The sequence below is a fragment of the Arvicola amphibius genome, chromosome 6 (assembly GCF_903992535.2).
Source record: "Arvicola amphibius chromosome 6, mArvAmp1.2, whole genome shotgun sequence".
Taxonomy (NCBI): Eukaryota; Metazoa; Chordata; class Mammalia; order Rodentia; family Cricetidae; genus Arvicola; species Arvicola amphibius.
In genome coordinates this window covers 31,759,374-31,786,559 of record NC_052052.2, presented here as the reverse complement: position 1 = coordinate 31,786,559, position 27,186 = coordinate 31,759,374, and the positions used below count along the sequence as shown (strand labels likewise).

Sequence of the window (27,186 nt, the reverse complement as noted above, 5' to 3'; positions counted from 1 at the left end):
CAAATTGTTATTGGTCATAGTGAGGAAAAAAAGCTAAAGAATGCAATTAAATTCTGAGATCTCTTTCTAAAGGAAGAAAGGTATCACATGTCATAGAAATGATGAGACAAAATGGTAGATTATACAATGTTGCAAGAGAGGCCACTTGTTCATCCCAACCACCCGGCTAGCTTAGCCCTGAAATAACCACACAGAAACTGTATAAATTAAATCACTGCTTGGCCCATTAGCTCTAATTTCTTATTGACTAATTCTTACATCTTAATTTAACCCATTTCTATTAATCTGTGTATCACTACGTGGCAATGGCTTACTGGGTAAAATTCCCAGCATGTGTCTCTGGTGAATCCATGGCATCTCTCCCCCATTCTGCTTTTCTTTCTCCCAGCATTCAGTTACGTCTTCCCTGCCTACCTAAGTTCTACCCTATCAACAGGCCCAAAGCAGTTTCTTTATTAACCAATAAAAGCAACACAAAAACAGAAGGACCTCCTACACCATTTTCCCTTTTCTGTTTAAACAAAAAGGAAGGCTTTAACTTTAACATAGTAAAATTACATATAACAAAACAGTTATCAAGCAAGAATTATAGTTACAATATTTATATCTACTTTATTTTTATCATAAATATGGAAAACTATAACTATAAATTCTTCAACTCCATCAAAGACTCCAGAAGGATATAATATTACCTAAGTAAACCAGAAGTGCATTGTAAGCAACTTCCAAAACTCTAGAATTGATAGAGACATCTCACTGCCTGGACAGTCACACAAAGTTCTTCTGTACCGTTGGGGCATCCATTTTCAGCCTACAGGCCTATAGTGTCCAGGAGACTTTTCCATGAAGCAAGAAAATTTAAAGACAGTTCCACCTATATTGGCAGTTTGCCAGTCACTTTCTTCTGTATCCTGCAGAATGTCTCTCAGACTCTTTCATGAAGCAGGAACCCCGAAGGATCGTCTCACCTTTAGGCAAGTTCAGCAGTCATTGCTCTGTGGGTTCCACATGTCTAGCTCATCAGCCCAGGCAAGGGCAGTTTCTTGCTCAAATGGCTAACCAACTCCATAAGGAGCCATCTTCCTCTTGAAGTAACTTGGTATTGCCAGGAGCAGATGTGTCTCATTATCATAAAAAGTACTAAGTTATTAAGACGTTTTAAATGCCATATTCTGAATGTCTCTGAAAGATTTGAAGAATACCCATCTAAATGAAATATATCTCTATATATGTAGAAAATCTAACATGACTATAAGCTTGACTATTGTAGATGACTATCTATTAACCTATATTTCTTAATTATACATTACATTTTTAAATGAACTACACAATCACAATACCTTAATCAAAAATCAGAAATATAGATACATATAACAAAACTGACCTTAAATTTGTATCAATAAACCAAGGTCCAAACCAATGCAACTTATTCATATCTATATCATATTCCCCTTTAAATGTAAAAGAACATTTATAAGCAATATTTAGGAATATGAGCATAGTTTCATCTATACTGCTTCCTGCTGATTGGGGGTGCTGTTAATCAGGTCTTTTATGGTGTATCCTGTGTGCTAGGTTCATTTCAGTCAGTAGTTGGGTAAAGTAATTTTTTGAGAGTGTTCATGGCAACCTTTCAGGGGGATGTGGTCTATCAAACCATATTTGTCTGAAAGTATTCCACAGGTTCTCATCTTCTATGGAACCAAAAGGAAAACCTCTTTTCCAAAGCAGCATATCATTAGACTCAAATTGTGAAGTCAAGATACCTTGTGAAGTCAGGCTGGACCATACTACTTTCTTTGGCCAAGAGAATGTGTGGAAGGAGAAGCAGGTCGCTCTTGAGAAGCTGAGTCATTGTCAGTTTGTCCACTCCTTTACCTCTGATCTAGGAGGCCATGTAGGATATAAGGTTCCTCCTTCAGGATTGGTGTGAGAGGACAGAAGATCATTCCCAACTTCTAGCTAAAAAATGAGCAAGAAATGGACCTTTGCAGCTATAATCCAGGAAGATTTCTGAGGTGTTTGGAATTGTATCTTAGTGTAAACTGTCAATCAAGAGAGCCAGCTTGGTTTCACAATGACTTCTCCCAGTTATCAAGTACTGTGTTGGTTGCACGCACAGGACAGTTAAATAAAATCAAGATGTTGTTCTTTTACCAAAAAGTGATAATCCACTCCAAGTTCTGATGAATCCTGGTTCACTAGTCCTCCCTACCCTATGTCAAGGTCTTGAGAAATGCCCTCCTTGATGCCTTTGTTCCTCAGACTATAGACCATTGGGGTTGAGCAATGCAGTGAAGGTATAATAAAAGAGTGAGATCTGCTTGTCTCACCCAGGAGAGTAGCTGAAGTTGGGCTTCATGTAGATTTAAGAGGCTGGACAATACCAGAATGAGATCACAGTCAGATGTGAGGCACAGGTAGAGAAAGCCTTTCAGTGGGATTGGTTGGACTTGATCTTGAGAACTGTCATGGCAATATGAATGTAGGAGGTCACAATGATGGAAATTGGAATAAGACACACGAGAGCACTCAAGACCTGGTCTACCATCTCAATGAAGTGGGTATCCATGGAAGCCAGGCTATGCACTGAGGGGCCCTCACAGAAGTAGTGGTTGACTTTGTTGAGCCCACAATATGGAAGACTCATGGTGAAGAAAGTGTGTAACAAAGCAGAGAGGAAAACACAGACTGAAGTCCCAGCTGCCAACTCTAAGGACAGTTCCAAGTTGAATATAACAGGATAGTTCAGTGGATAGCAAATGGCTACATATCTGTCATAACCCATGATGACAAGGAAGATGCTGTCAGTGCAGAAAGAGCACCAAACATATACATCTGCATCCAGTAGCAAGCAAAGGAGATGGTCTGAGAATGAGCAAGAAGATGCACCAACATCTGGGGCATGGTAGTGGTGACATAGCCCATATCCAACATGGCGAGTATACAGAGGAAGAAGTACATGGGAGTGTACAGATGTGTGTCCATGCAGATCAGCATGATGATGAGCCCATTGCCCATGACTGAGCTCAGGTATATTTGAAGGAACACAATGAAGAGGATGCTGTTGGTCATGGGGTCACTGGAGAAGCCAAGCAGGATAAACTCAGAAAATCAGCTTTGGCTTTGTTCTGGAATCATCCACATGGCAGATGCTGTAAGAGAATCACATATTTTATGAGTTTCCTGATACATGCTAGTTACACAGGTATGAAAGTCTGATAGGAAAGATACATGCTGGTGAAATGGCTCAAAGATTAAGAGCACTGATTGCTATTCCAAGGAATTAGACCACTCTTAATTATTATCTGTTCCTCCAATTCCATGCAATGTGACTCTCTACTTTTACCTCTATAGGCCACACACACACATGGTCATAGGCATGCATGTTGTCAAAACCACATACACATAAAATAAAAAAACAATACTTTTTTTTATTAGGAAAAGAATGGCTGGGATGTGTGTTCTGAGCATACTCTTCAGTTTCTATTCATTCTTTTCAAGTTACTGAACCTCCCATTGTCTCAGTATCTTCACCTTTCAAATGAAGCTGATGACAAAATGTCTCAGGAGAATGAGGAATATTTAAAGTGTTTCACAAAACTCCTGGTATCTGAACATAAGACCTCGTATCACACTCTTGTTCCTTCTCTGGAAGGCAGAGACAGGGCGTCCCCAGAATAAGATGGCTAGCTACACTAGATGAAACGATGGGCACTGGGTTCAACTGAGAGATCCTGCCTCAAGGAATAAAGTGAGAACTATTGAGGAAGAACACCATGTCAGTCTCTTACCACACACACTTGCACACACACATGTACACATGCATGCACATGAACACACTCATGTGTGCACACACATAAACACGTACCTCAGTCATAAGCAAGTAGATAAAGAAGACAGCACCAATGTCAGTCAGACATAAGCCCTCACACTTGTAGTCCTATGAGTAATGACAGAAGTTCATATGTAATGCACTGGAGACACTGTAGTGTTCCCAGGGAATGTTAATGATCATGGGGTATGGGAGCAGGAAATTCATTTATTCCTTTTCCACTCCTACTAACAATCAGTTCCAGGTAACTCTAAAACATCCATTATTTTTTTATATTCAAACATGATAAATGCATCTATGTGTCATTTGGGGGGAAGCAAAGATTAGATTTCCTTAAAAGAGTACTTTCCTTCAAGGGAAAAATAATGGTAATTTAGAATAAGCAAAAAGTACTCAAATTACTTATATGAGGAATTAGAAAAGCACATGCATAACAGCAGAAGCTCCCATAGAACAGTGAACCACATCTCAAGGGCATTTCACAGGCAGCTGTCCAGTGAGCACTGAGGAGGCTGAGGTTCTCAGCACTGTTACTCATCTGAAGATTGCAAAGAACAGCCCAGCACCAATGCCCACTTCCTCTTCTCAGTCTCACATCACCACACCCTACAAGCCTGGCAACAATAACAGGATCCAGTATTGACAAGAGTAACTGGATATATGGGACAGTGAGCTAAAATGATCCCTGTAAAATCACACCGGTTCTGATCGGTGATCTTCACACTACACTGCCAGACATTCTGCAGGATACAGACAAACTATACTGACAAACTGTCAATACAGGTTAAAACAGTCTTCCAAATTTCCTGCTTCATGGAAATGTTTGCCAGCTACTAAGTTCTGTAGGCTGAAGATGGCTGCCCCAACTTTGCAGAGAAACTTTGGATGACTGTCCTGGCAGCAAGATATCTCTGTCAATTCTAGAGTTTTAAAAGTAGCTTTATGCACTTCTTGCTTACTTAGGTAATATTATATCTTCCTGGAGTTTGTGATGGAGTTGAAGAACAGATAGTGTTAATTATAATTTTACTTAGTTATGACAGATTACAAATTAGATATAAACATTAGACTCACAAAGATAAAATAGCTGGTAGAATATTTCTTTATTTTGCCACATATGAATATACTAAATATTATAAGAGTAATTCTTGCTAGATACCTGTTTTATTATATGCAATTTTACTTTGTTAAATTTAAAACCTTCCTTTTTAATAAGACAGAAAAGGGGACATGATGTGGGACGTCCTTCTGTGTACATGTTTCTTTTATTTATTGATGAATAAAGCTGTTTGGGCAAATGGCTTAGCAGAGTAAAGCCACATGGGAAATCAGAACAAAGATATATATATATATATATATATATATATATATATATATATATATAGAGAGAGAGAGAGAGAGAGAGAGAGAGAGAGAGTAGGCAGAGTCAGAGAGATACCGGAACCTTACTGGTAGGCCACTGCCTTGTGGTTTAATTTAAGATGTAAGAGCTAGCTAGAAATACGCCTAAGCTATTGACAAAACAGTGTTGTAATTACTAAAGTTTCTGTGTGATTTTTCGGGTCTGGGCATCCGGGAAATGAATGAGCAGTCTACATCAACATTGATTCTGTTCCATAAACTATCAACTTACTTCTGTCCTGATAATACCTGCTTTGCTACTTAATATATAGTGCCTCAGCCTAATACTGTCTACACTATCATTCTTTTTTTTGTGTTTTTTTTTTTTTTTGGTTTTTCGAGACAGGGTTTCTCTGTGGCTTTGGAGCCTGTCCTGGAACTAGCTCTTGTAGACCAGGCTGGTCTCGAACTCACAGAGATCCGCCTGCCTCTGCCTCCCGAGTGCTGGGATTAAAGGTGTGCACCACCACTGCCCGGCTACACTATCATTCTATTCACAGTTAGGATGTTTTGTGGTGGTTTGTAGGTATGCTATTGCTCTCTGAGAACTATAGCAGGTTACATAATATATATCACTTGCTGATTTCAAAGTAGAGAAGCCAACAAAAAAGACCATGGCAAAAGACCTTGTATTACATCTCTCACAAAATACATTCTACCTCCTGTTCTCGGGTTGGTCAGTATTGTACTATGCTGTTTTTAGGATCAGCAACCAGCACCCAAATCATCACACAGAAACTTCATATTAGTTCTGATTGCTTGGTTAGTTTATGCTCATTTCTGGCTAGCTCTTTTAACTTAAATTAACCTGTTTTTTTTTTATCTACCATTACCTCTGGCCTTTTTAGTTTTCTTTCCTTCTGTATATCTTACATTCACTGTTTCTTGTATCAGCTAGCTGGTGGCTGATTGGCTTCTTGTCTTGAATGTGTGTGCCCTTCTTCTTCCTTGTTCTCTTTCCTCTTCTTGTCTTTCATTACTAAATCTCTCCTCCTAGTTATTCTTTCTGCTGGCAAACCTTGCCTTTCCCATTTCTGCCTTGCTATTGGTCATTCAACATTTTATTTGACCAATCAAGTGCCTAAGGCAGGCAAGATAAAATAAATGTACCACATCTTTACATAATTAAACAAATGCAGGACAAACCAGTGTAACACATCCTAACATCATTTAAGAAATGCAGCACCAAAAAAAATGCAACACACCTTTACACAGTTAAAGTGATATTCTACAGAATAAACAAAAGTAATACATCTGTACTCAATTAAAACAATATTCCACAACACCATGCTAATTGCTTTGGCCAAAAAATGTGTGCACAAAGAAGCAGGTCACTCTTGAAAAGGCCGAGTTATTGCGAGTTTGTTCATCGTTTCTTTTCTTCTGTTCTAGGATGACATGTTGGGTATAAGGTTTCTACTTCAGGATTGATGTGAGAGGACAGAAGGTCATTCCCAACCTACAGCTACAAACATGAGCAACAGATGAATCTATTCTGCTATAATCCAGTAAGATTGCCAATGTGTTTGGAATTATACCTTTGTATATCAATCAAGCCAGTCACCTTGGTTTATCCCAATTACGAAGTACAATGTTGGTTCAATTGCACTGGTCAGTTACACACAATAAAAAAATGTCCTTTTCTTAAATAGTGAATAATCTTTTCTTAAGTAGTGAATAGGTTCTCCTAGATCCAACCTGCCTTACCATGCCCTACCACCTTGAGAAATGCCCTCTTGATGTCTTTGTTCCTCAGACTGTAGACCACGGGGTTGAGCAAGGCTGTGAAGGCATTGTAAAAGAGTGCTATCTGCTTGTCTTGCTCAGGGAAGTAGCTGGATTTGGGCTTCAAGTAGATATAAGAGGCTGGACCATAGAATAAGGAGACCATAGTCAGGTGGGAGGCACAGGTAGAGAAAGCCTTGCATCGTCCCTGGGTAGACTTGATCTTGAGAATTGCCTTGGCAACATGACTGTAGGAAGCCACAATGAGTGAAATTGGAGTAAGACCCACAAAAACATTCAAGATCTGGTCCACCATCTCAATGATGTGGGTATGCATGCACGCCAGGCTGCGCACTGAAGGACCTTCACAGAAATAGTGGTTGACTTTGTTGGGCCCACAATATGGCAGACTCATTGTGAAGAAAGTATGCAACAAAGAAAAGAGGAAACCACAGATACAAGTACCAGCTGCCAACCATATGCATATTCCCCAGTTGAGTATTACAGTATAACGAAGTGGGTGACAAATGGCCACGTATCTGTCATAAGCCATGACAACAAAAAAGGTGCCCTCAATCATACACAAAGCACTGAACACAAACATCTGGAGCCAGCAGCCAGTAAAGGAGATGGTCTGAGAATGAGAAAGAAGATGCACCAACATCTGGGGCATGGTGGTAGTGACAGAACCCATATCCAACATGGCAAGTATACAGAGGAAGAAGTACATGGGAGTGTGCAGGTGTGTGTCCAGGCAGATCAGCAGGATGATGAGTCCATTGCCCAGGATTGAGCTCAGGTAAATGAGAAGGAACACAATGAAGAGAATGCTGTTTGTTGTGGGGTCACTGAAGAAGCCAAGCAGGATGAACTCAGAAACCCAGCTTTGATTCTGTCCTGGAATCATCCACATGGTGGAGGCTGTAAGAGAATCACATTCATGTATGTGTCACCTGACACAGGCCAGCTATAGAGGCAGAAAAGGGAGATCCAAGCTGGAGAGAGGGCTAAAAAGGTGAAGAGCACTGACTGCTCTTGAAGGGGATCAGAAAGCTCAGAGCTGTATGATTCCAGTTCCAAGAGATCTGATTCCATTTACTGACCTCCACCGGCAAGACACACACATGGTGCACAAAGAAGTATGTAGGCAAATATCTATACACATAAAATTAAAGAAATACTTTTTAATTAAGAAAAGAAAGACTAGCATGTGGGTTGTACACTGTTCAGTTTCTGTGAATCTTCTCAAGCTACTGAACCTCCCAATGCCTCTGTCTCTTCATCTATCAAATAAGGCTGATGACACTCATAAATTATGATGGACACATCAGGATTATGATGGATATCTAATGCATCTCACAGAACTAACTCCTATAAATAACATGTGACACATGATATGTCGTATGCAGTCTCACACTCCTAGTTCAGTTCTGGGAAGGCAGAGACACAATAAGAGGGTGAAATGATGGGCACTGGGTTCAACTAAGAGACCCTGCCTCAGTGAAAAAGGTGAGAGCAATTGAGGAAAGATCCTGTCAGTCTCCTACCACACCACACACACACACACAGAGAGAGAGAGACAGAGACAGAGACAGAGACAGAGACAGAGAGAGAGAGATGGGTACATGCAAAATAGAGAATAAACAAACAGATGAAGATAGCAGAACAAGCATCAGTCAGACACAGACCCACACACATGTAGCCCTATGAGTAATGACAGAAGGTCACGTGTGCAGTGCACTGGAGACACTGTCGTCTTCCCGGGGAATGCTGATGGATCGTGTGGATCTGTGAGGAGATAAGTTATTTCTTCCTTTTTAACTCTTACCTTCCTCTGCATGCAAACAATCCATTCCAGGTGCGCTGTGGAATTGAGTGGTAAATCTATTCCAAAAAATTTTTTTATTTACTTTGGTTCTTCAAGACAGGGTTTCTTAGTGTAACGTCTCTGGATGTCTTGTAACTTACTTCATAGACCAGTTAGGCCTCAAACTCAAGAGATCTGCCAGCCTCTTCTTCCTGAGCACTGGGAATAGAGACGGGCAGCACCAGCATCTGACTGCAACCAAATTTTAACATTAAGCATGGTAAATATATTTACTCTCTTAGGGCAAGTAAAGGTAAGATTTCTTTAAAGGACACTTTCCTTGGGGGTGGGGAAGCCCTCCATAAGCTAGAATAATGCAAAAACACGTATTTAAAAGTTGATACAAAGACTTAGAAAAAACACAAACATAAAAACAGACGCTACAATGCAGTAGGTAATAATACTTAAAGGTCACAAGGCAGCTGTCTGGTGAGCACAGATGAGGCTGGGAGTTGCACGAGAACAGCACAGCACCAGTGCCCGCCCTCCTCTTCAGAGTCTCACATCCCCACATGCCCACCAGCCTGGCTACAATAACAGTTATCTAATATTGACAAGAGTAATTGGATCCAATTGAAGAGTAAATTAAAATGATCCTTTTAGTGTGTGCTTGGCTGTGTTTACTAACACTTTACACATGTAATGCTTTTCCCAGCAGTTCAAATATCAACTATACTTATGAAACAATATGTAAACACATAGGCGCATATGAACACATGCTCAAGGAAAGACATGTAAAGGGAATTTCTCAACACTGCTCAAAAGTTTCTGATCTAGGTCACCACTCATGCTAAACAGCAAGACAATGGTTAGGGAGGAATTAATATATGGAAGTCGATATATCAAAGAGACACGTAGATCCCCAGTCTTCTCTTTCCCTGTCCCATCCCCTCTCCTGACCAGTCTACTGCTCAGAACCCTCACAGCTGTCCTTCCTTTCCCCCGAGGTCAGGAGCCCATCATCTCCCCTGGAGTTTCGGCACCACTGTCTCCCTCCATGTGCCTATGCCTCTAAATTTTCCCTTTCAATACAGTCTTATTTATTTTAATTAAATAATTGTTTTCATATAATATTCTTTGATCATATTCTTCTGTTCCCCCAGTTTCTCCCAGATCTTCCCCACCAAGCTTCAACTTCTCTTTTCTCCCACTCTCTCTTTCAAGAAAAACAAACAACAAAAATTAAAAAAAAATAATAAAAAAGAAAATCAAAACAGTTTTCCTTTTCACAGCAGGTGTCACGGCAAACTGCTTCATTGTTAGGTTCAGGCACTTATTCACCTCCCTTTCTCAGTTCTGGCCTTTTGCCTGCATCAACACGTTCTCCGAGTTACTGCTGGTAGCAATTTTTCAAAAATTTCACATTGGTCCTATCTGGACCAATTAAGAGGTCCTGCTCCCTGTCCTTTGAGGAGGGTGCGGTGGTCATTCTGAACCTGCTTGCTCTGTGGACACTAAGCCTCAGCACACAACTGTCACCTCCATCTCCTCTCTATCATTCTCAAATCTCCCTGAAAGCTCACCTGTTATCCCACATGCCCATGTCTCTTTCGTATGTTAAGAAATTGCCTAGCTTCTTATCATAATCATGAAGGGGGAACCACCACCTGCACTGTGTTGCCCACACTGGGGCCACAGCAGGACTCCGCTAGGCCAGGAGCCTTTCTTGTTATGCTACCACCTCCTGTCCTAACCCAAGTAGGATACATCCTGCATTTTGAGTAGCTTGTATATTCCAGCCATAGTTCCCCTAACTTTTGCTCAACATCACAATTCACTGAAGGAAGTATTCTTACCTGTATATTATAAGTGAACACCTAAGGCCTGGAAAGGGCAGTTTGTTCAATATTACAGGGAGTGGGGGAGATGGGTGTTTGGGTGCTCTGATGTCAGCATCTGTCTTTTGGTCACCTTCTCTGCTTCTGGCACACAGTGGGAGGTAAAGAAGGCAAAGTCTTCACATTGTCCATCTAGCTGAACTTATCGAGACTCAACAGAGATCAGATTCCTCCTAGAATGGAGTTGGATGGCTAGCCGCAGACTAGCTCTCCTGATGAGATTTTTTCCTTACATCTGAATGTGGGAGACCCTGGGATATACTGAATGCAGAAGGATCCAGGAAAATAGGATTTGAGGTGTGATTTCTGTGACATGGAGACACCATTTAGTGATCCACAGCTTGTAATGGCTTTCAAGCCCAGTGTTCACTGGCTTTGCTTACAGTGACACACCAGGACTACATCCCTAAACATCAGAATTGAATTCCAAGCCAGAAAAAGCTACACAGTGCAGCCCCAACCTAGGAAACCAGCATCTGGAAGGTTTAAGATGAGAAGTTCAAGGAAAATACTCAACTATATTTGAGTGTGATGCCAAGCTAGGGTACAACAGACTCACACCCCCTCCCAAATGTAAAACCAAAATAAAATCACGATTTCTCTGCCCACAAAGTTAATCAAGCTGTGACTCTGTGTGTGGGAAGGCTCCTTCAAAGACACTGAGCACCACTGCTCTGTAATGGATATGGCTTTCTGCTTCACTTGAGATTTTGAGCTCAGGACTTGATAGTTGTTATTTTAAACACAATTTGAAATAGACAAACTCTCTGTAAATATCTATTGAACTTATAAACAGAGAAAAAGGGGAAGTAAAGACATAACAGTGAGAAAAGAAGAAAAAAGAGCAGGCAATGATGGGAGAGGTCTGGGGAGTTTGAGATGTACGAGCAGGTGACCTGCAGAGGGATAACTTGACTAATGATTATCTCTAGACCCACAGTTGCCTGAACGCCACTCACAGGCCAAACACCAGTGACCATCTTACCATTTGTAAATCCATGCAATGTCTCACTGAGTGGCTCTTATGAGAAAGTCCCATAAAGCCAATTACTTCAGAGAGTTGGGATACTAGAAAGCTCAATCTCCAGAAAAATTCCAAGGTGCTGTAGAGTTTGAGGGACTGAATCTCTCACTTCCTCTACAGGTAGGCCAGCTCTGGCTCTTGAAAATTTACTCATCCTGCTTAACAAAGGCAAACTCAGTCATCTTCACCTCTTCCCAGTGGGATCAGATGCTGAGGTTTTATGACCCTGCCTCCTCTCTGAGCCTCCCCAGTAGAACAGGAAAAGAGCCATTTCTATTCCCAGTAGGGATGTAAAGATAATTCCTGGATGCTGCTAACAAAAGCACTAAAGTGAGACCCTTGGGAGCAGAGCATGAAGAAACAATGGACTGGAGGAGGAGTGGTGAGCTATTTCCTTTTCTAGACTAACTGGAGAATAAGATCAACTTAGGGAAGAAGAGCTGGGACATGATACACAGGTCAAGGACTTAAGTTCCCATTCTGATTCCTTTTTTACTGCCCAAACCCTGAGCCCTGACACTCAATGAGACCATGTTTGAGTCACAGTCCTCTTCCTTCCTCAACTACCTTGAGGCAATCAAGTCCATGACAATGGAGTGAGAAAAGTCTCTGAGAGTTCTTATCTCTTGGATGCAAATAAGAATTTGGTTCCAAATATATCAAGCTCTGAGCATGTCCCCTTGAACTTGCTGTTATTCTGCCTCAGCTACATCTTCTGTTGAATACCAACAGTCATCTCTTCCTTCTTGACTGATTGGAAAATAAATGTGATGATGTCAGCCCCTACAATGAGTACTGGTCAATGTTCTCTGACCTTGTATCTCCATTCCTGCCCTCTGCCTGCGTCTAGGTTTTCTAAGGATTCAGAAGGAGAAGACTGGGTCATCCACTGGGGCTTTTGTGACTGGCTCTGTACTCTCCTCTGGTCTGTGAGAGTTTATCTGGTCCAGATTGGAGGTGTGTTTGACTAGAACTGCTTTCAACTAACTCAGCTATGGAATGCCACTGAGGGAGACTTTCTTTTTATTTATTTGTTTGTTTTTACTTAGCTTGCAGTTTGTACTTATTATCTGTCCTTTTGTTTTCTCTTTTTAAGCCATCTCAGGCCCTATGTAGAAATTCAGGCCTCACGTTGGAACTCCAAATTTACCAGGAGTTTTCTTTTGCATCACCAACTAGCTCCTGAGTCATGACATGGAGACTTATTATTAGTTTTGAATGCTCAGCCTAGCTTAGGCTCATTTCAGGCTAGCTCTTTCAACTTAAATTCACCTGTTTCCTCATATCTACCTTTCGCCGTGATAATTTTTGCTTTTCTTTTACATATCTTAATTTCACTGCTTCTCTTGTCTGTCAGATGCCTGTCTTCTGGCCGCTGGTATGTCCCTCTCTTTCTCTTTGTTCTCTTCTCTCATTCTTAGATTTCTCCTCTCACTAATCCTCTTGCCTGCCAGTCTTTCCTATCCCTCTCCTACTGAACTTTTGGCCATTCAGCTTTTTATTAGCTCAATCAGGAGCCTTAGGGAGGCAAGAGGAAACAAATGCAACATCTGTACATAATTAAATAAATGCAGCACAAATAAGCACAAATCCTAACATCTTAAACAAATGTAGCATAAACAAATGTAACCCATTTTTAGCAAATTAAATAATATTCCATAATATCATGATAATGGCTTTGACCCAAACCTGAGTGTACAGAGGGGCAAGTCACTTTTGAGAAGTTGAGTCATTTTGAAATTGTTCACTGTTTCTTTTCCTCTCTTCTAGGACTACATGTTGGATATGAGGTTTCTCCTTCAGGATCAGTGTGAGATGAGAGAAGGTTATTTTGACCTACATCTACAAAGATGAGCCAGGGACGAATTTTTGCAGCTCTGACCCAGTAAGATTTCTGATGTGTTTTGTATTTTACCTTAGAGTAGCCTGTCAATCAGGACAGCCACCTTGGTTTCAAAGTGGTTTATTTCAATTACCAAGTACAATGTTGGTTCAAATGCACTGGTCAGTTACATACAATAAGGAAACTGTCCTGTTCTTAAATAGTGAATGATCCACTCCAGGTTCTCCTAGATCCTGGTTCAGCAGTCCACGTTGCTAAGCCCAATCACCTTCAGAAATGCCCTCTTGATGTCTTTGTTCCTCAGACTGTAGACCACAGGGTTGAGCAAGGCAGTGAAGGTATTGTAAAAGAGTGAGATCTGCTTGTCTCGCTCAGGGGAGTAGCTGGAATTGGTCCTCATGTAAATGTAAGAGGATGGACCATAGAAGAATGAGACCACAGTCAGGTGGGAGGCACAGGTAGAGAAAGACTTGCAGCGGGCTTGGGTGGACTTGATCTTGAGAATCGCCTTGGCAATATGAATGTAGGAAGCCACAATGAGTGAAATTGGAGTAAGACCCATAACAACAATCAAGATCTGGTCCACCATCTCAATGATGTGGGTATCCATGCATGCCAGGCTGCGCACGGCAGGGCCTTCACAGAAATAGTGGTTGACTTTGTTGGGCCCACAATATGGCAGATGCATGATGAAGAAAGTATGCAATGAAGAAGACAGGAAACCAAAGACACAAGACCCAACTGTCAACCGTATGCACACTCCCCAGTTGAGGATGACAGTATAGCGAAGTGGATGGCAAATGGCCACATACCTGTCATAAGCCATGACAACAAAAAAGGTGCCCTCTGTTATACCCAGAGCACTAAACACATACATCTGCAGCCAACAGCAAGCAAAGGAAATGGTCTGAGAGTGAGCAAGAAGATGCACCAACATCTGGGGCATGGTGGTGGTGACATAGGTCATATCCAACATGGCAAGAACACAGAGGAAGAAGTACATGGGAGTATGCAGCTGGGTGTCCAGGCAGATCAGCAGGATGATGAGTCCATTGCCCATGACTGAGCTCAAATAGATGAAAAGAAACACAATGAAGAGGATGCTGTTGGTCGTGGGGTCACTGGAGAAGCCAAGCAGGATAAACTCAGAAACCCAAGTTTGGTTCTGCTCTGAACCCATGCACATGGCGGGGCCTGTAAGAGAATCACATTCATCTATGAGTCACTGACACACGCCAGCTATAGAGGCAGCAAGGGGAGATAAATGCTGGTGAGAGGGCTCAAAGGTTAAGAGCGCTGACTACTGTTGGTCCTTTTGAAGGGGACCAGACACCTCAGGGCTGTGTGACTCCAGTTCCAGGGAATCTGATTCTATCCTCTCTCACACATAAGCAACACACACACGGTACAGAAATGTGTATGTAGGCACAAACCTATACACATTAAATAAAAATGCTTTTTATTTAAGGAAAGAAATACTGGGGTGTGGGCTCTGAGCACGCTGCTCAGTTTCTGTGCCCTCTTCTCAATGTACCGAACCTCCTAATGCCTCAGTCTCTTCATCTATCAAATGAGGCTGATGACACTCATGTCTCGGGATTATGATGAACATCTAAAGCATCTCACAGAACTCCTGGAAACAACATGTAACACATGATACGTCATGTGCAGTCTCACTCTCATTTCAGGTCTGGGAAATCAGAGACAGGAGTTCTCCGGAATAAGGCTAGTAATACTAGATGAAATAATGGGCACCTAGACAGCTGTGAGACCCTGCCTCAATGAGCAATTGAGGAAGGATTCTGCCAGTTTCTAAACACACACACACACACACACACACACACACACCTCAGAAACATGCAGTAAAGAGAGTGCTGGCCCTTTGTCTGCATCTACACATTCTCCATGGGACTGTTGCTGCAATTTTTCAAAAATTTCACATTGGTCCTATCTGGACCAATTAAGATCTCCCGTGCCCTGTCCTTTGAGGAGGGTGCAGAGGTCATTCCTAACCTGCTTGCTCTGTGGACACTAAGCCTCAGTACACAACTGTCACCTCCATCTCCTGTCCCCCCATTCACAAATCTCCATGAAAGCACTCCTGGTATCCTGCATGCCTCTGCCTCTCTCCTGTGTTAAGAGATTGTCTTGTTTCTTATCATCATAAAGGGGGAACCACCACCTGCACTGTGTTGCCCACACTGAGGCCACAGCAGGACTCAGCTCAGCCTGGAAGCCTTCCCTGTTATACTACTACCACCAGCCCTAACCCAAGTTGAATATAAGCTGAGGAATCCTGTTGGGGGCTGTGGGCCCCAGACCCCTGAATTTCTTGTAAACAGCTTCCCCCCCCCCCCTGCTCTGAGCAGCCTGCAGCTGCTATGAGCATGAGACCCTGATGACAGGGGAGTGGTTTCTGGTGAACCTGCAACTGAAAGATCTGAGAGTTGGAGTGTGGCCAGAGCCCTATATAAGCTGCCCCTGAGCACAATAAAGTTGGCATTCTTGGCATTCTTGTTGCAAGGATATCCCCGTCTGTTTGTCTGTCCATCTGTCTGTCTATCTGTCTGTCTGTCTCTATCATTGTGTGTTTTTAAATCTTAAGCCAATTCTCATAGTGTGTAGTGTGAAGACTGCATAACAGTACTGGTGCAGTTTTATAGAATCCCAGAGGGCTCTGATATCAATTTGGAGAGCAAACAACATGGAAAAACTTTATTTTCCTGTTCACTGAGTCTCCACACAACTAAGAAAGAAGTATCTCTGATAGAGTGTGGCTGTATAGGTGATTTCCTAACCTTTGTAATAACAAAATCAACTAACATTTATTTGAGTACTTTGTATGTTCCTGTCATAGTTCCCCTGACTTTAGCGCAATATCACAATTCATTGAAGGAAGTATTCTTACCTGTGTGTTATAAGTGAGCACCTAACGCCTGGATAGGGCACTTGTTCCAGATTACAAGGCATAGAGGATATGTGTGTTTGGGTGGTGTGACACCAGAGCCTGTCTCTTAAGTCACCTTCTCTGCTTCTGGCACACAGACTCTGAAGTGGGGAGGTGAGGAAGGCAAAGTCTTCACATTGTCCCTCAGTTTGAACTTGCTGAGATTCAGCAAAGGCCAGAGTCCTCCTAGAAGAGAGCCTGAAGACTAGCCTAAAACTAGCTCTGCTGAGGAAATTTCCTTTCTTGGCTGAAAGTGGGAGGCCCTGGGCTCTACTGAAATTAGAAGAATCCAAGGAAAGAGGATTTGAGCTATGGCACAGGGAAACCATTTAGTGATCCACAGCCTGTTATGTTTTCCCAGCACAGTGGCCTCTGACTTTGTTTACAGTGTTCCACGAGGCCTGCTGGCTAAAGTCTGTGAGCCCAACACCACAAACAGCATCATGATTGAGTTCCAAGCCAGAAAAACCTACACAGTATAGCCCCAACATAGGAAGTCAGCATCTGGAAGGTTGAGGATGAGGAGTCCAAGGAAATATTCAACTTTATAGTGAGTTTGAGGCCAAGCTATCCTACAACAGTCTTACACCCTTTCCAAAAGGAAACACCAAAGCAAAATCATGATTTCTCCTCCCACAAAGTACGTCAAGCTGTGACTCTGTGTAGGAAGGTTCCTCCAAAGACACTGACCATTACTGCTCTCTCAGGGATATGGCTTTCTGCTTCACTTGAGACTTTTGAGCTCAGGACTCCATTGATCTTTATTTCTAAACATAATTTGAAACAGACTAACTCTTTGCAAATATTTATTAAATTAATAAACAAAGAAAAGAAAAAGGAAAGTAATGACACAATACTGAGAAAAAGAAGAAAGAAGAGCAGGCAATGATGGGAGAGATCTGGGGAGTTTGAGAAGTATGGACAGAGGACTTGGAGATAAATTGTTTGACTAATGATTATCTCTAGATCCACAGAGGCCTGAACCACACCCACAGGCCAAACACCAGTGACCACCTTACCACTTGTAAATCCAGGGAATGTGTCATTGAGTGGCTCTTATGAGGAAGCCCCGTAAAGCAACTGAATTCAGAGAGTTGGGATTCCAGGCAGCTCAGTCTCCAGAAAAATTCCAAGATGTTGTAGAGCTTGAGGGACTGAATCTCTCACTTCCTCTGAAAGTAGGCCAGGTCCAACTCCTGAAGACTTTCACCATAAAATCCTGCTTAACAATGGCAAGCTCAGGCATCTTCACCTCTTCCCAGTGGGACCAGAAGCTGAGGTTTTATGACCCTGCCTCCTCTCTTAACCTCCCCAGGAGAGCTAGGAAAGGGCCATTTTTGTTCCCAGTAGGGCTACAAAGATGATCCCAGGATGCTGTCAACAAAAGCACTACAGGGAGACCCCTGGGGCAAAGTAAGAGAAAACAGCCCACAGGTGGAGGAGTGGTGACCTATTCTCTTTTTTAGACTAATTTGGGAATAAGAGCAGCTCAGGGAAGAGGAAGTGGGACAAGCTCACCTGATACACAGGTCAAGGACTTAAGTTCTCTTTCTAATACTTCTTTTACTCCCAAAACCCAGAGCCCTGACACTCATGAGACCATATTTGAGTCACAGTCCTCTTCCTTCTTTAACTACCTCAGGGTAAATCAAAGTCCTCTCTAATCTGCTGTGTAATACCTGAGCAAGTTATCTGTTGTGGAACAACCACATTTACACTGTGAAGATGTGTCACTTGGATTGACTTAAGAAAAACTTTACCAGTCAATATCTAGGAAAGATTTTTAGGACAGAGAGGACACTGGGATAAAGAAGGGCAGAGATGCTGAGCAATGAAGAACAAGTAAGATATGCAAGAGGAGAGGTGACAGCTATGAGCCATGTGGCAGCACATAGATAGAAAGATATGGGTTAAGAGCTAGTTAGAAGCAAGCCTAAGCTATCGGTCAAGCTTTCGTAACTAATAATTCATCTGCATGTCATAATTTGGATATTGTCTGGTGGAACACAGAATGACTTCCAAGATTACCAAGTTACACTCTGGTGGTAATGAAGAGTCAACAATAATGTGGGCTGGAGGGTGGTTATGAGCAAAATTGGATTTGTTGCTCTTTCAGAACACCCAGTTTTATTTCCATCACACAACATGGCAGCTCATAACAATCTATATCTCCAGTTTTAGAGGCTCTGGTGCCTCCTTCTGATGATACACAGAAACAGAGTCAACCGTGACATAGTAACATGGAAATCAGCAGTGACATCTTCATGAGAGTGCAGTGAGAAAACTCTCTATGGGGCTCCTGCCTTTTAGATGCAAGCAAGAATTTGGGTCCAAATATGTCCAGCTCTGTGCATGTTCTCTTGAACTTGTCATTATGCTTCAATTACATCTTCTGTTGAATCCCAGTAATCAGTCCCCTCTTCCCTTCTTGACTGGCCAGAAAATAAATGTGATGATGTCAGCCCCTACAATAAGTACCTGCCAATGTTCCCTGACCTTGTATCTCCAGCCCTGCCTTTGTCTTGTCTTGATTTTCTAAGGATTCGGAAGGAGAAGACTGGACAATAAAGTATTCCTGCTGAGAGTGATTGATTGATAGAGGGTTAGAATTCCTGTAAGCTGCCCCCTTAAATAAGGCCAATAGTAAAGGTTAATTATAAAATGACTATTAAATAAATTGGAAACAAAGACAGAGTACCTAGGAATGTGGTTCAGTTGTATATCACCTGAGTAAATAGAATGTGTAAGACTAGAGTTGAATCATAGCATTAAAAAATTAAAGACAACAAAATCTCTGAATTCTTCACATCCTGATGAACAACCCCATTTTCCTGTACTCTGTGCTCTAGCAGTGTTTAGTGTGGTGCATTTGCTGACTGAAAACTATATGACATGCAATCTCAATTGATGTTCTGTGGCATGTGCTGCAACCATGACATTGGCCATCTTGGGTGTATTTGCATCTTAGTGATTGGCAGTCAGCACTAATCAGAAGCAACTTGGGCCTTGCAGCATTGTTGCTAAGCCTTGTTCTACAGCTCTGACTCCATCTATTCTCACTCCTGTTGTTGATCCTCATCAGGTCTGAAAGGCAGTTGAGTCCAGGCAGAGATTCTTCTCCACCAGGATTGGTTAGGAAAGGGGTTCAGAGAGAAGCAGACAGAACCCATTGAGTGTATAATATGTATAATGACACAGTGGCTGTTTCACATTTAGTCTTAGATATTTTATTACAGATTTATTGATTGAAACTCAAGATGCACACACATGCACGCACACACACACACACACACACACACACACACACACACACTATTTGAGTTGGACATGGATATCCTGGCAGAAAAGCATTCACATGATTGGGACAGATCATAGGGAAAGTGAAAAAGCCCAAACCCAATGTTCCACAGAAGACATATTTGGGATCTGTCAAAAGAAAAAAAAAACACAGAGAAGATAAAAAATATATGAGGGTGAAGAGAACATTACATTTTTTTTGAGTGTGGACACAAAATATAGGCAGAAAGTGTACATCTTGTTTTTTTTAAGTGAATATAATTATATTTTTTAAGTGAATATAATTAAGTGTCAAACATGGTCCTACCTGATGATTGCACAGGAAAATGAATAATGACACAGAAGACATTAACTTTTAGCAAAGGTTACCAAGCTAGTGATTGGTAGAACCAACCCCACGGCCTGGCCACTTGCCTCTTGGGTGAGGCTGAATCAGCCATGTCTATCACATGCTTAATGTGTGAGTTCGAGGTAATGGTTGTACCTCTCTCTTAACCAAAAAATGCTCCTGCTGCTTAGAACTGAGCCTACTCCATAATTGTCATGGGACTACCCCAGAGAACAGCATAAAGTAAAAGTCATTCTTTCAACACCAGATTTCTTTCAACACCAGAAGGACTCACAGGCCTAAAGAAGAAGGTGGTGAGCTTGGAGAAAGAAAGCAGCAGATCCACAGCTCTCACAAGCAGGGACTCCTTAATTGGCCCCCAGCTGATAATGCCTCATTGACATGGGAAGTCCTTCTATATATGTGTTGCTTTTATTGGTTAATGAATAAAGAAGCTGGCTTAGCCTGTGATAGGGCAGAGTAGAGCTAGATAGGTGAAGGGGGGAAAACTGAATGCTGGAAGAAAGAATGCAGAGTTGAGAGATGCCATGTAGCCCCCAGAGGGGAAAGACATGAGCTGCCATCTGGAACCTTGCTGGTAGGACATGAGCCTCATAATAGAGTACAAAATAATGGAAATGGGTTAATTCTAGATGTAAGAGCTAGCTAGCAATAAGCTTAAGCTATTGGACAAACAGTATCAAAATAATATGGTGTCTGAGTGATTATTTTGGGTATGAACAGCCGGGGAAAAAATAGCACCCTCCTACTATAACTGATTAATGGATTGAAAGAAAGATATTGAAATTTATGCCCTGGCAATGCTGAAGCATGCATGGGCAGCCCATATATGGTGGTTCTGTACCTATTGGGTTTCAGAACCTAAGTTGATGAGGACAACTGACCAGGTCTCTTTCTCAAGAGGGCACCAGGTCTCATTACAGATGGTTGTGAACCACCATTTGGTTTCTGGGAATTGAACTGAGGCCTTTGAAATTTCCTGCTTGATGGAAAAGTCTGCCAGATACTATGGGCCAGTAGGCTAAAGATGGGTGCCCACAATGATGCAGAAGAACTCTGGGTGACTGACTAGGCAGCAAGATATCTCTATCAATTTTAGAGTTTTGGAAGTTGCTTACAATGCAATTGCTGTTAGCTTAGGTAATATATCCTTCTGGAGTCTTTGATGGATTTGAAGAATATATAGTTATAATTATAGTTTTCTTTAATTATAATAAAAGATAAAGTAGACATAAATGCTATAACTTTACTACTTGCTTGATATCTGTTTTATTATATGTAATTTTACTATATTAAAGTTAAAACCCTTATTTAAACAGAAAAGGGGAAATGGTGTGGAAGGTCCTTCTGTATGTGTGTTCCTTTTAGTGGTTAATTATTAAACAATCTGACTTAGCCTGTAATAGAATAGAATAGAGCTAGGTGGGGGAAATGAAACTGAATGCTTGGAGAAAAAAGGAGGAGCCAGAGAGAAGCCATGTAGCCACCAGAGGGGAAAGACATGAGCTGCCTGCTGGAACCTTGCCAGTAAGCCACAGCCATGTGGTGATACACAGATTAATAGACGTGGGTTAAATTAAAATGTAAGAGCTAGCCAATAGAAGCTAGAGTTAATAGGCCTGTATGGTTATTTCAGGGCCAAGCTGCCGGGAACAAACAGGTGACCTCCTACAACAATTCTATTTACTACTGAAGTCAATATTTGTAAGAAATCTGTAAAGACTTCCTTTGGGCCCCATACAACTTTAGTGAATGACTCAATTTTCTTTCCTATTTCTCCAATTTTGTCCCAAGCATTCAAAGCTGCTGCTTGGCATAAATTTGGGGTGAGGTCACCATATACAGTTTGCCCTTCTATTGTGGTATAGTTTCTTTCTCAAAGAGTTTTTTCTTGGGAGATTTCCCTGCCTCTACCTTTACTCTGTTGTTCAATAATCTCAGTCTCTTCTCTCAATGAGGTATTCCATTGTAATTGTGGACCAGGTTCTAAACTACCTTTAACCAATTCTATCCAGTCATCATTAGGTTTAATTCTATTACAAACTGGCCACGAGTTTAGCATTTGCTTCATAAAAGGTGAATGCATGCTGTATGAGACTATTGCTTTCTTGAATCTCTTTAAATCTAACATTGGCACAGGAGTCCAGTTAGCTGTAAACAAGTTTGACAGTTCCTATAAGGTTACTGGACATATTAAGTTTGGTTGTCTGAAAACCTTATACTGTTCCTCTCTATTCTTACAATGCAACACGGAAATTGACTCTCCATTAAATTCCTCTTTTTGGATATGAAAACTCTGTGATCTATTTTATTAGTTTATTCTAAGGCCTGTATATTAGCACTCAGAGTAACCAATGTATTCAGTGATAGGACAACAATGGCAAAGCTGATGATGTTTACAACTGACATTGTATAAATCCCTTCTACAATAGATATCCTCTCATTTAATCATTCCATTTTCAAACTGTCTAAGCATGTTATCATACAGATACCAAGATCTCTCCATTGTAATGTTTTTCCCATTTTTTTTAGTGTGGGGGAAAAAACCCTTCTCTTTTAATTAATTCCTCCCTTTAAGAATTCACAACTCTCATACCAAATCTACCGATGATCTTGATTAGGATGCGAGGCTTACTGATGCGGCATAGAACAAAAAACGTCTGACTGGATTTCAAGGCAGCTACCTAGTTTGGCAGTAGCCTGAGAAGGTGGATGAGAGAGAGCCCACAACCCACAGTGGAGAAAACCCAGGTGCTACTGGAGTTTTGGTAGTAGCTGTCAATCAAGACAGTCACATTGATCTCACAATGGTTTGTCTCAGTTACCAAGTATTATGTTGGTCAAATGCACAGAATAGCTAAATAAAATACCAAATTACTAAAATAAAATACAAAAAATATCCTTTATCAAAAAGTGATAATATACACCAACAACTCCTGGATCCTGGTTTACTATTACATCCTACCATGCTTCATAACCTTGAGAAATGCCCTCTTGATGTCTTTGTTCCTCAGACTGTAGACCAAGGGATTGAGCAAGGCAGTGAAGGAATTGTAAAAGAGTGAGATCTGCTTGTCTCTCTCAGGGGAGTAGCTGGAGTTGGGCCTCATGTAGATGTAAGTAGATGGACCATAGAAGAGTGTGACCACAGTCAGGTGGGAGGCACAGGTAGAGAAAGCCTTGATACGGGCTTGGGTGGACTTGATCTTGAGAATAGCCTTGGCAATATAAACATAGGAGGCCACTATGAGGGAAATTGGAATAAGACACATAAGAACAATCAAAGTTTGGTCTACTATGTCAATGATGTGGGTATCTATGCAAGCCAGGCTAAGAACTGAAGGACCTTCACAGAAGTAGTGGTTGACTTTGTTGGGTCCACAATATGGCAGACTCATCGTGAAGAAAGTATGTAACAAAGCAGAGAAAAAACCACAGACACAAGGACCAGCTGCCAACCGTATGCACAGTCCCCAATTGAGGATGAGAGTATAATGCAGTGGGTAGCAAATGGCCACATATCTGTCATAAGCCATGACAACAAACAACATGCTCTCAGTAGCAGCAAGGGCACCAAACATATACATCTGTATCCAGCAGCCAGCAAAGGAGATAGTGTGAGAGTGAGCAAGAAGATGAACCAACATCTGGGGCATGGTGGTGCTGACATAGCCCATATCCAACATGGCGAGTATACAGAGGAAGAAGTACATGGGAGTGTGCAGTTGTTTGTCCAAGCAGACCAGCATGATAATGAGCCCATTGCCTAGGACTGAGCTCAGGTAGATGAGAAGGAACACAGTGAAGAGGATGCTGTTGGTGGTGGAGTTACTGGAGAAGCCAAGCAGGATGAACTCAGAAACCCTTGTTTGGTTCTGTCCTGGAATCATCCACATGGTGGAGCCTGTAAGAGAATCACATTCATCTATGTGTCACCTGAAACATGGCAGCTATAGAGGCAGAAAGGAGAGAAACAGTCTAGCGAGATGACTCAAAGTTTAAGAACACTTACTGCTATGTCGAGGATGGATTGCTCACAGGTTTCTGTGCTTCTATTTCCAGGCAATGTGACTCTCTCCTCTCACCTTTACAGGCCAGACACACACATGGTCACAGGCATATATGTAGGCAAAAGTCCATACACATAAAATAAAAATACAATACTTTTTACTTAAGAAAAGAAAAACTGAAATGTAGGTTCTGTTCAGTTTCTGTGCATCTTCCAAAGCTACAGAACCTCCCAATGTCTCAGTCTCTTTATCTATCAAATGAAGCTGATGAGAAGAATGTCTCAGGAGTATGATGAATATCTAAAGCATTTCAAAAAAAAACTCCTTGAACCAGAAAAAAACACTTGATATGTTGTGTGCAGTCCTCAGACTCTCATTCCATCTCTGGAAGGCAGAATTATGGCATCCCCAGATTAAGAAGACTAGCTACACAAGATAAAATGAGGGGCACTGCATTTAACTGAAAGAGTCTGCCTCAATGAATAAGGTGAGCAACTAAAGAAGAACCCCATGTCAGTTTCTGACCACACACACACACACACACACACACACACAGAGAGAGAGAGAGAGAGAGAGAGAGAGAGAGAGAGAGGAGAGAGAGAGAGAGAGAAGACATATGCTAAAGAGGGTAAACAATTAGGTGAAGAAAAGAGAACAAATGTCAGTTAGACTCATTCCTCACAATATGTTCCTATGAGTAATGACAGAAGTTCATGCATACAATGCACTGGAGACATTGTAATCTTCTCAGGGAACGCTGATGGATCATGTGATCTGTGAGCAGGAAAGTCGTTTCTTTCTTTTTTACACTTATCTTCCACTGTACGTAAACAATCAATTTCAGGCGCAATATGGCCTTAAGTGGTAAATTTAAGGCAACCGAGTTTTTAGGTTCAAACCTGATAAATCTATCTATCTATAATTTTAGGAAAAGCAAAGGTAAGATTTCTTTAAAATACCACTTTCCTTGTAGGAAAAAATAATGGTAAACTAGAATAAGCAATGGTACTCAAAATACTTATAGAGAGGATTAGAAAAGCACAAACATAACCAGCAGAGGCTCCCATAGAACAGTGAACCACATCTCAAGGGCATTTCACAGGCAGCTGACTAGTGAGCACTGAGGAGGCCGAGGTTCTCAGCACCATTACATCTGGAGATTGCAAAGAACAGCACAGCATAGTGCCCACCTCCTCTTCTCAGTCTCACATCACCACACCCTACCAGCCTGGCTACAATGACAGAATCTAGTGTTCACAAGAGTAACTGGATCCAGTGGGAGAGTGAATCAAAATGATCCCTTTACTGTGTGTCTGGCTGTGTTCCCTAAAGTTGAACACAGTTAATATATGTATTGCTGTATTGCTAGCAGCAGAAATATCAAGCATATTTCTGAAACAACATGTAAACACAAATGTTCCTACAAACACATGCTCAAGGAAAGACACGTAAAGGAAATTTCCTAACACTGCTCACAAGAGTCTGAACTTCTACACCACTCATGCTAATCAGCAAGACAATGGTTAAGGCAGGAATTGGTTTTTGATTGGAGTTGAAATATGAAAGAGACTCCTAGACATCCCCAGTCTTCTCTTTCCCTGTCCCATCCCCTCTCCTGAGCAGTGTACTGCTCCTAACCCTCACAGCAGACCTTCCTTTCCCCCAGGTCAGGAGCCCATCATCTCTCCTGGCATTTCTCCACCAGAGTCTCCATGTGTCCCTTGCCTTGACATTTTCCTCCTAAATACTGTCTTTTCTTTCTCTTTAATATTTAAAATGCATTATCACACAATAGACTTTGATCACATCCTTGCCCTCCCCAAACTTCTCCCAGACCATCTCCACCCAACTTCATGTTTTTTCCTCTCACATTGTCTTTCAATACAAAACGAAGCAAAACTACAGAAATTTAAAAAAAAAAAAAAAGCTTGAAGAAAGATAATCAAGGAAAAAAAACCCAAATCATAACCAAAACCATAGAGTCAGTCTCTTATTGGCCAACTACTCCTGAGCATGTATCCAGTCATAAACTATAGTTTATAAGCACAGTGACAGTTTATTGAAGGACACTGGTTTATGGTTTATTTCACAAATAAGTTCTTGTTTAGGGGCAGAATTTATGTCCAGTTCCTTTTCTCAGGGCTAGGTGTTTGTCTTCCTCAGCTTGCTCCTCATGTGACTGCTGCAGTGGTTTTTCAAAGGTTTTACACTCTTCCTACCTGGCCCCTGCTGAAAGCCTTTTCTGAGCTCGCATGCCTGTCATTTGAGTTGGATAGTCATTAGTAAACCCCTGCCCCGTGGAGACTAGCCTCAGCACACAGCCGTCTCTTCCTTCTCCTCTCTACACACACATATTCTCATTTAAGCCTTCCCAGTATTCTGCATGACTCTGCTGCTCTCAAACTCTAAGAAGACCCTAGCTTCTCGTCATGGAGGGAAACCACCACCTCTACAGTGTTGCATAAATGATGGTCATGTCAGGACTCAGATAGTCCAGGAAGCCTTCCCTGTTGTGCTACAGTCTCTTACTTTAACACACATAAGATATAACTTGCATTTCTTGTTAACTGGGTGGTTGCAATCTGAAGAACCTGGGAGGTTTTGATATCAATTTTGAATCCCCCCAAACACTTGAACAAACCCTTTGTTTCTCTCTTGTTAACTGAAACCCCACACAACTAAGGAAAAATAATCAATGATGGAGTAAGGTTGTATATATGATATCCTGAACTTTCTAATAATAAAATCAACTAATATTTATTTTAGATAATTTAATGTATTCCAGCCAATATCTCACTAACTTTAATTTACATCACAGCAGTTTACTGAAGGAAACAATTTTACTTGTATGTTATATGTGAAAACCTAAGGCATGGAATAGGCAATGTGTTTCAGATTACAAATTCTGGGAAGTGAGTTTAGGGTGTGAGACATCAGAGCTGGCCTCTCAGTCACCTTCTATGCTCCTGGCTCATAGGCTCTGAGGAGGGGAGGTGAAGAAGGCAAAGTCCATTGTCCATCAAGCTGAGCTCATTGAGATTTGGAATGGG

General features: G+C 41.5%; 1 protein-coding gene and 3 pseudogenes across 1 annotated transcript; all 4 read right to left on the bottom strand.

Moving 5' to 3' along the window:
• Positions 1–2,216: 2,216 nt before the first annotated feature.
• LOC119817218 lies at positions 2,217–3,195 on the bottom strand (annotated as a pseudogene).
• A 3,728-nt stretch (positions 3,196–6,923) lies between these two features.
• LOC119817217 lies at positions 6,924–7,917 on the bottom strand (annotated as a pseudogene).
• Positions 7,918–13,771: 5,854 nt separating this feature from the next.
• Positions 13,772–14,719, bottom strand: LOC119817216 (olfactory receptor 2A12-like). The gene has a single exon (XM_038334400.1). It carries the CDS (start codon positions 14,717–14,719, stop codon positions 13,772–13,774), a length of 948 nt encoding a protein of 315 aa, XP_038190328.1.
• Positions 14,720–23,080: 8,361 nt separating this feature from the next.
• Positions 23,081–24,071, bottom strand: LOC119817483 (annotated as a pseudogene).
• Between the last annotated feature and the right edge of the window lie 3,115 nt (positions 24,072–27,186).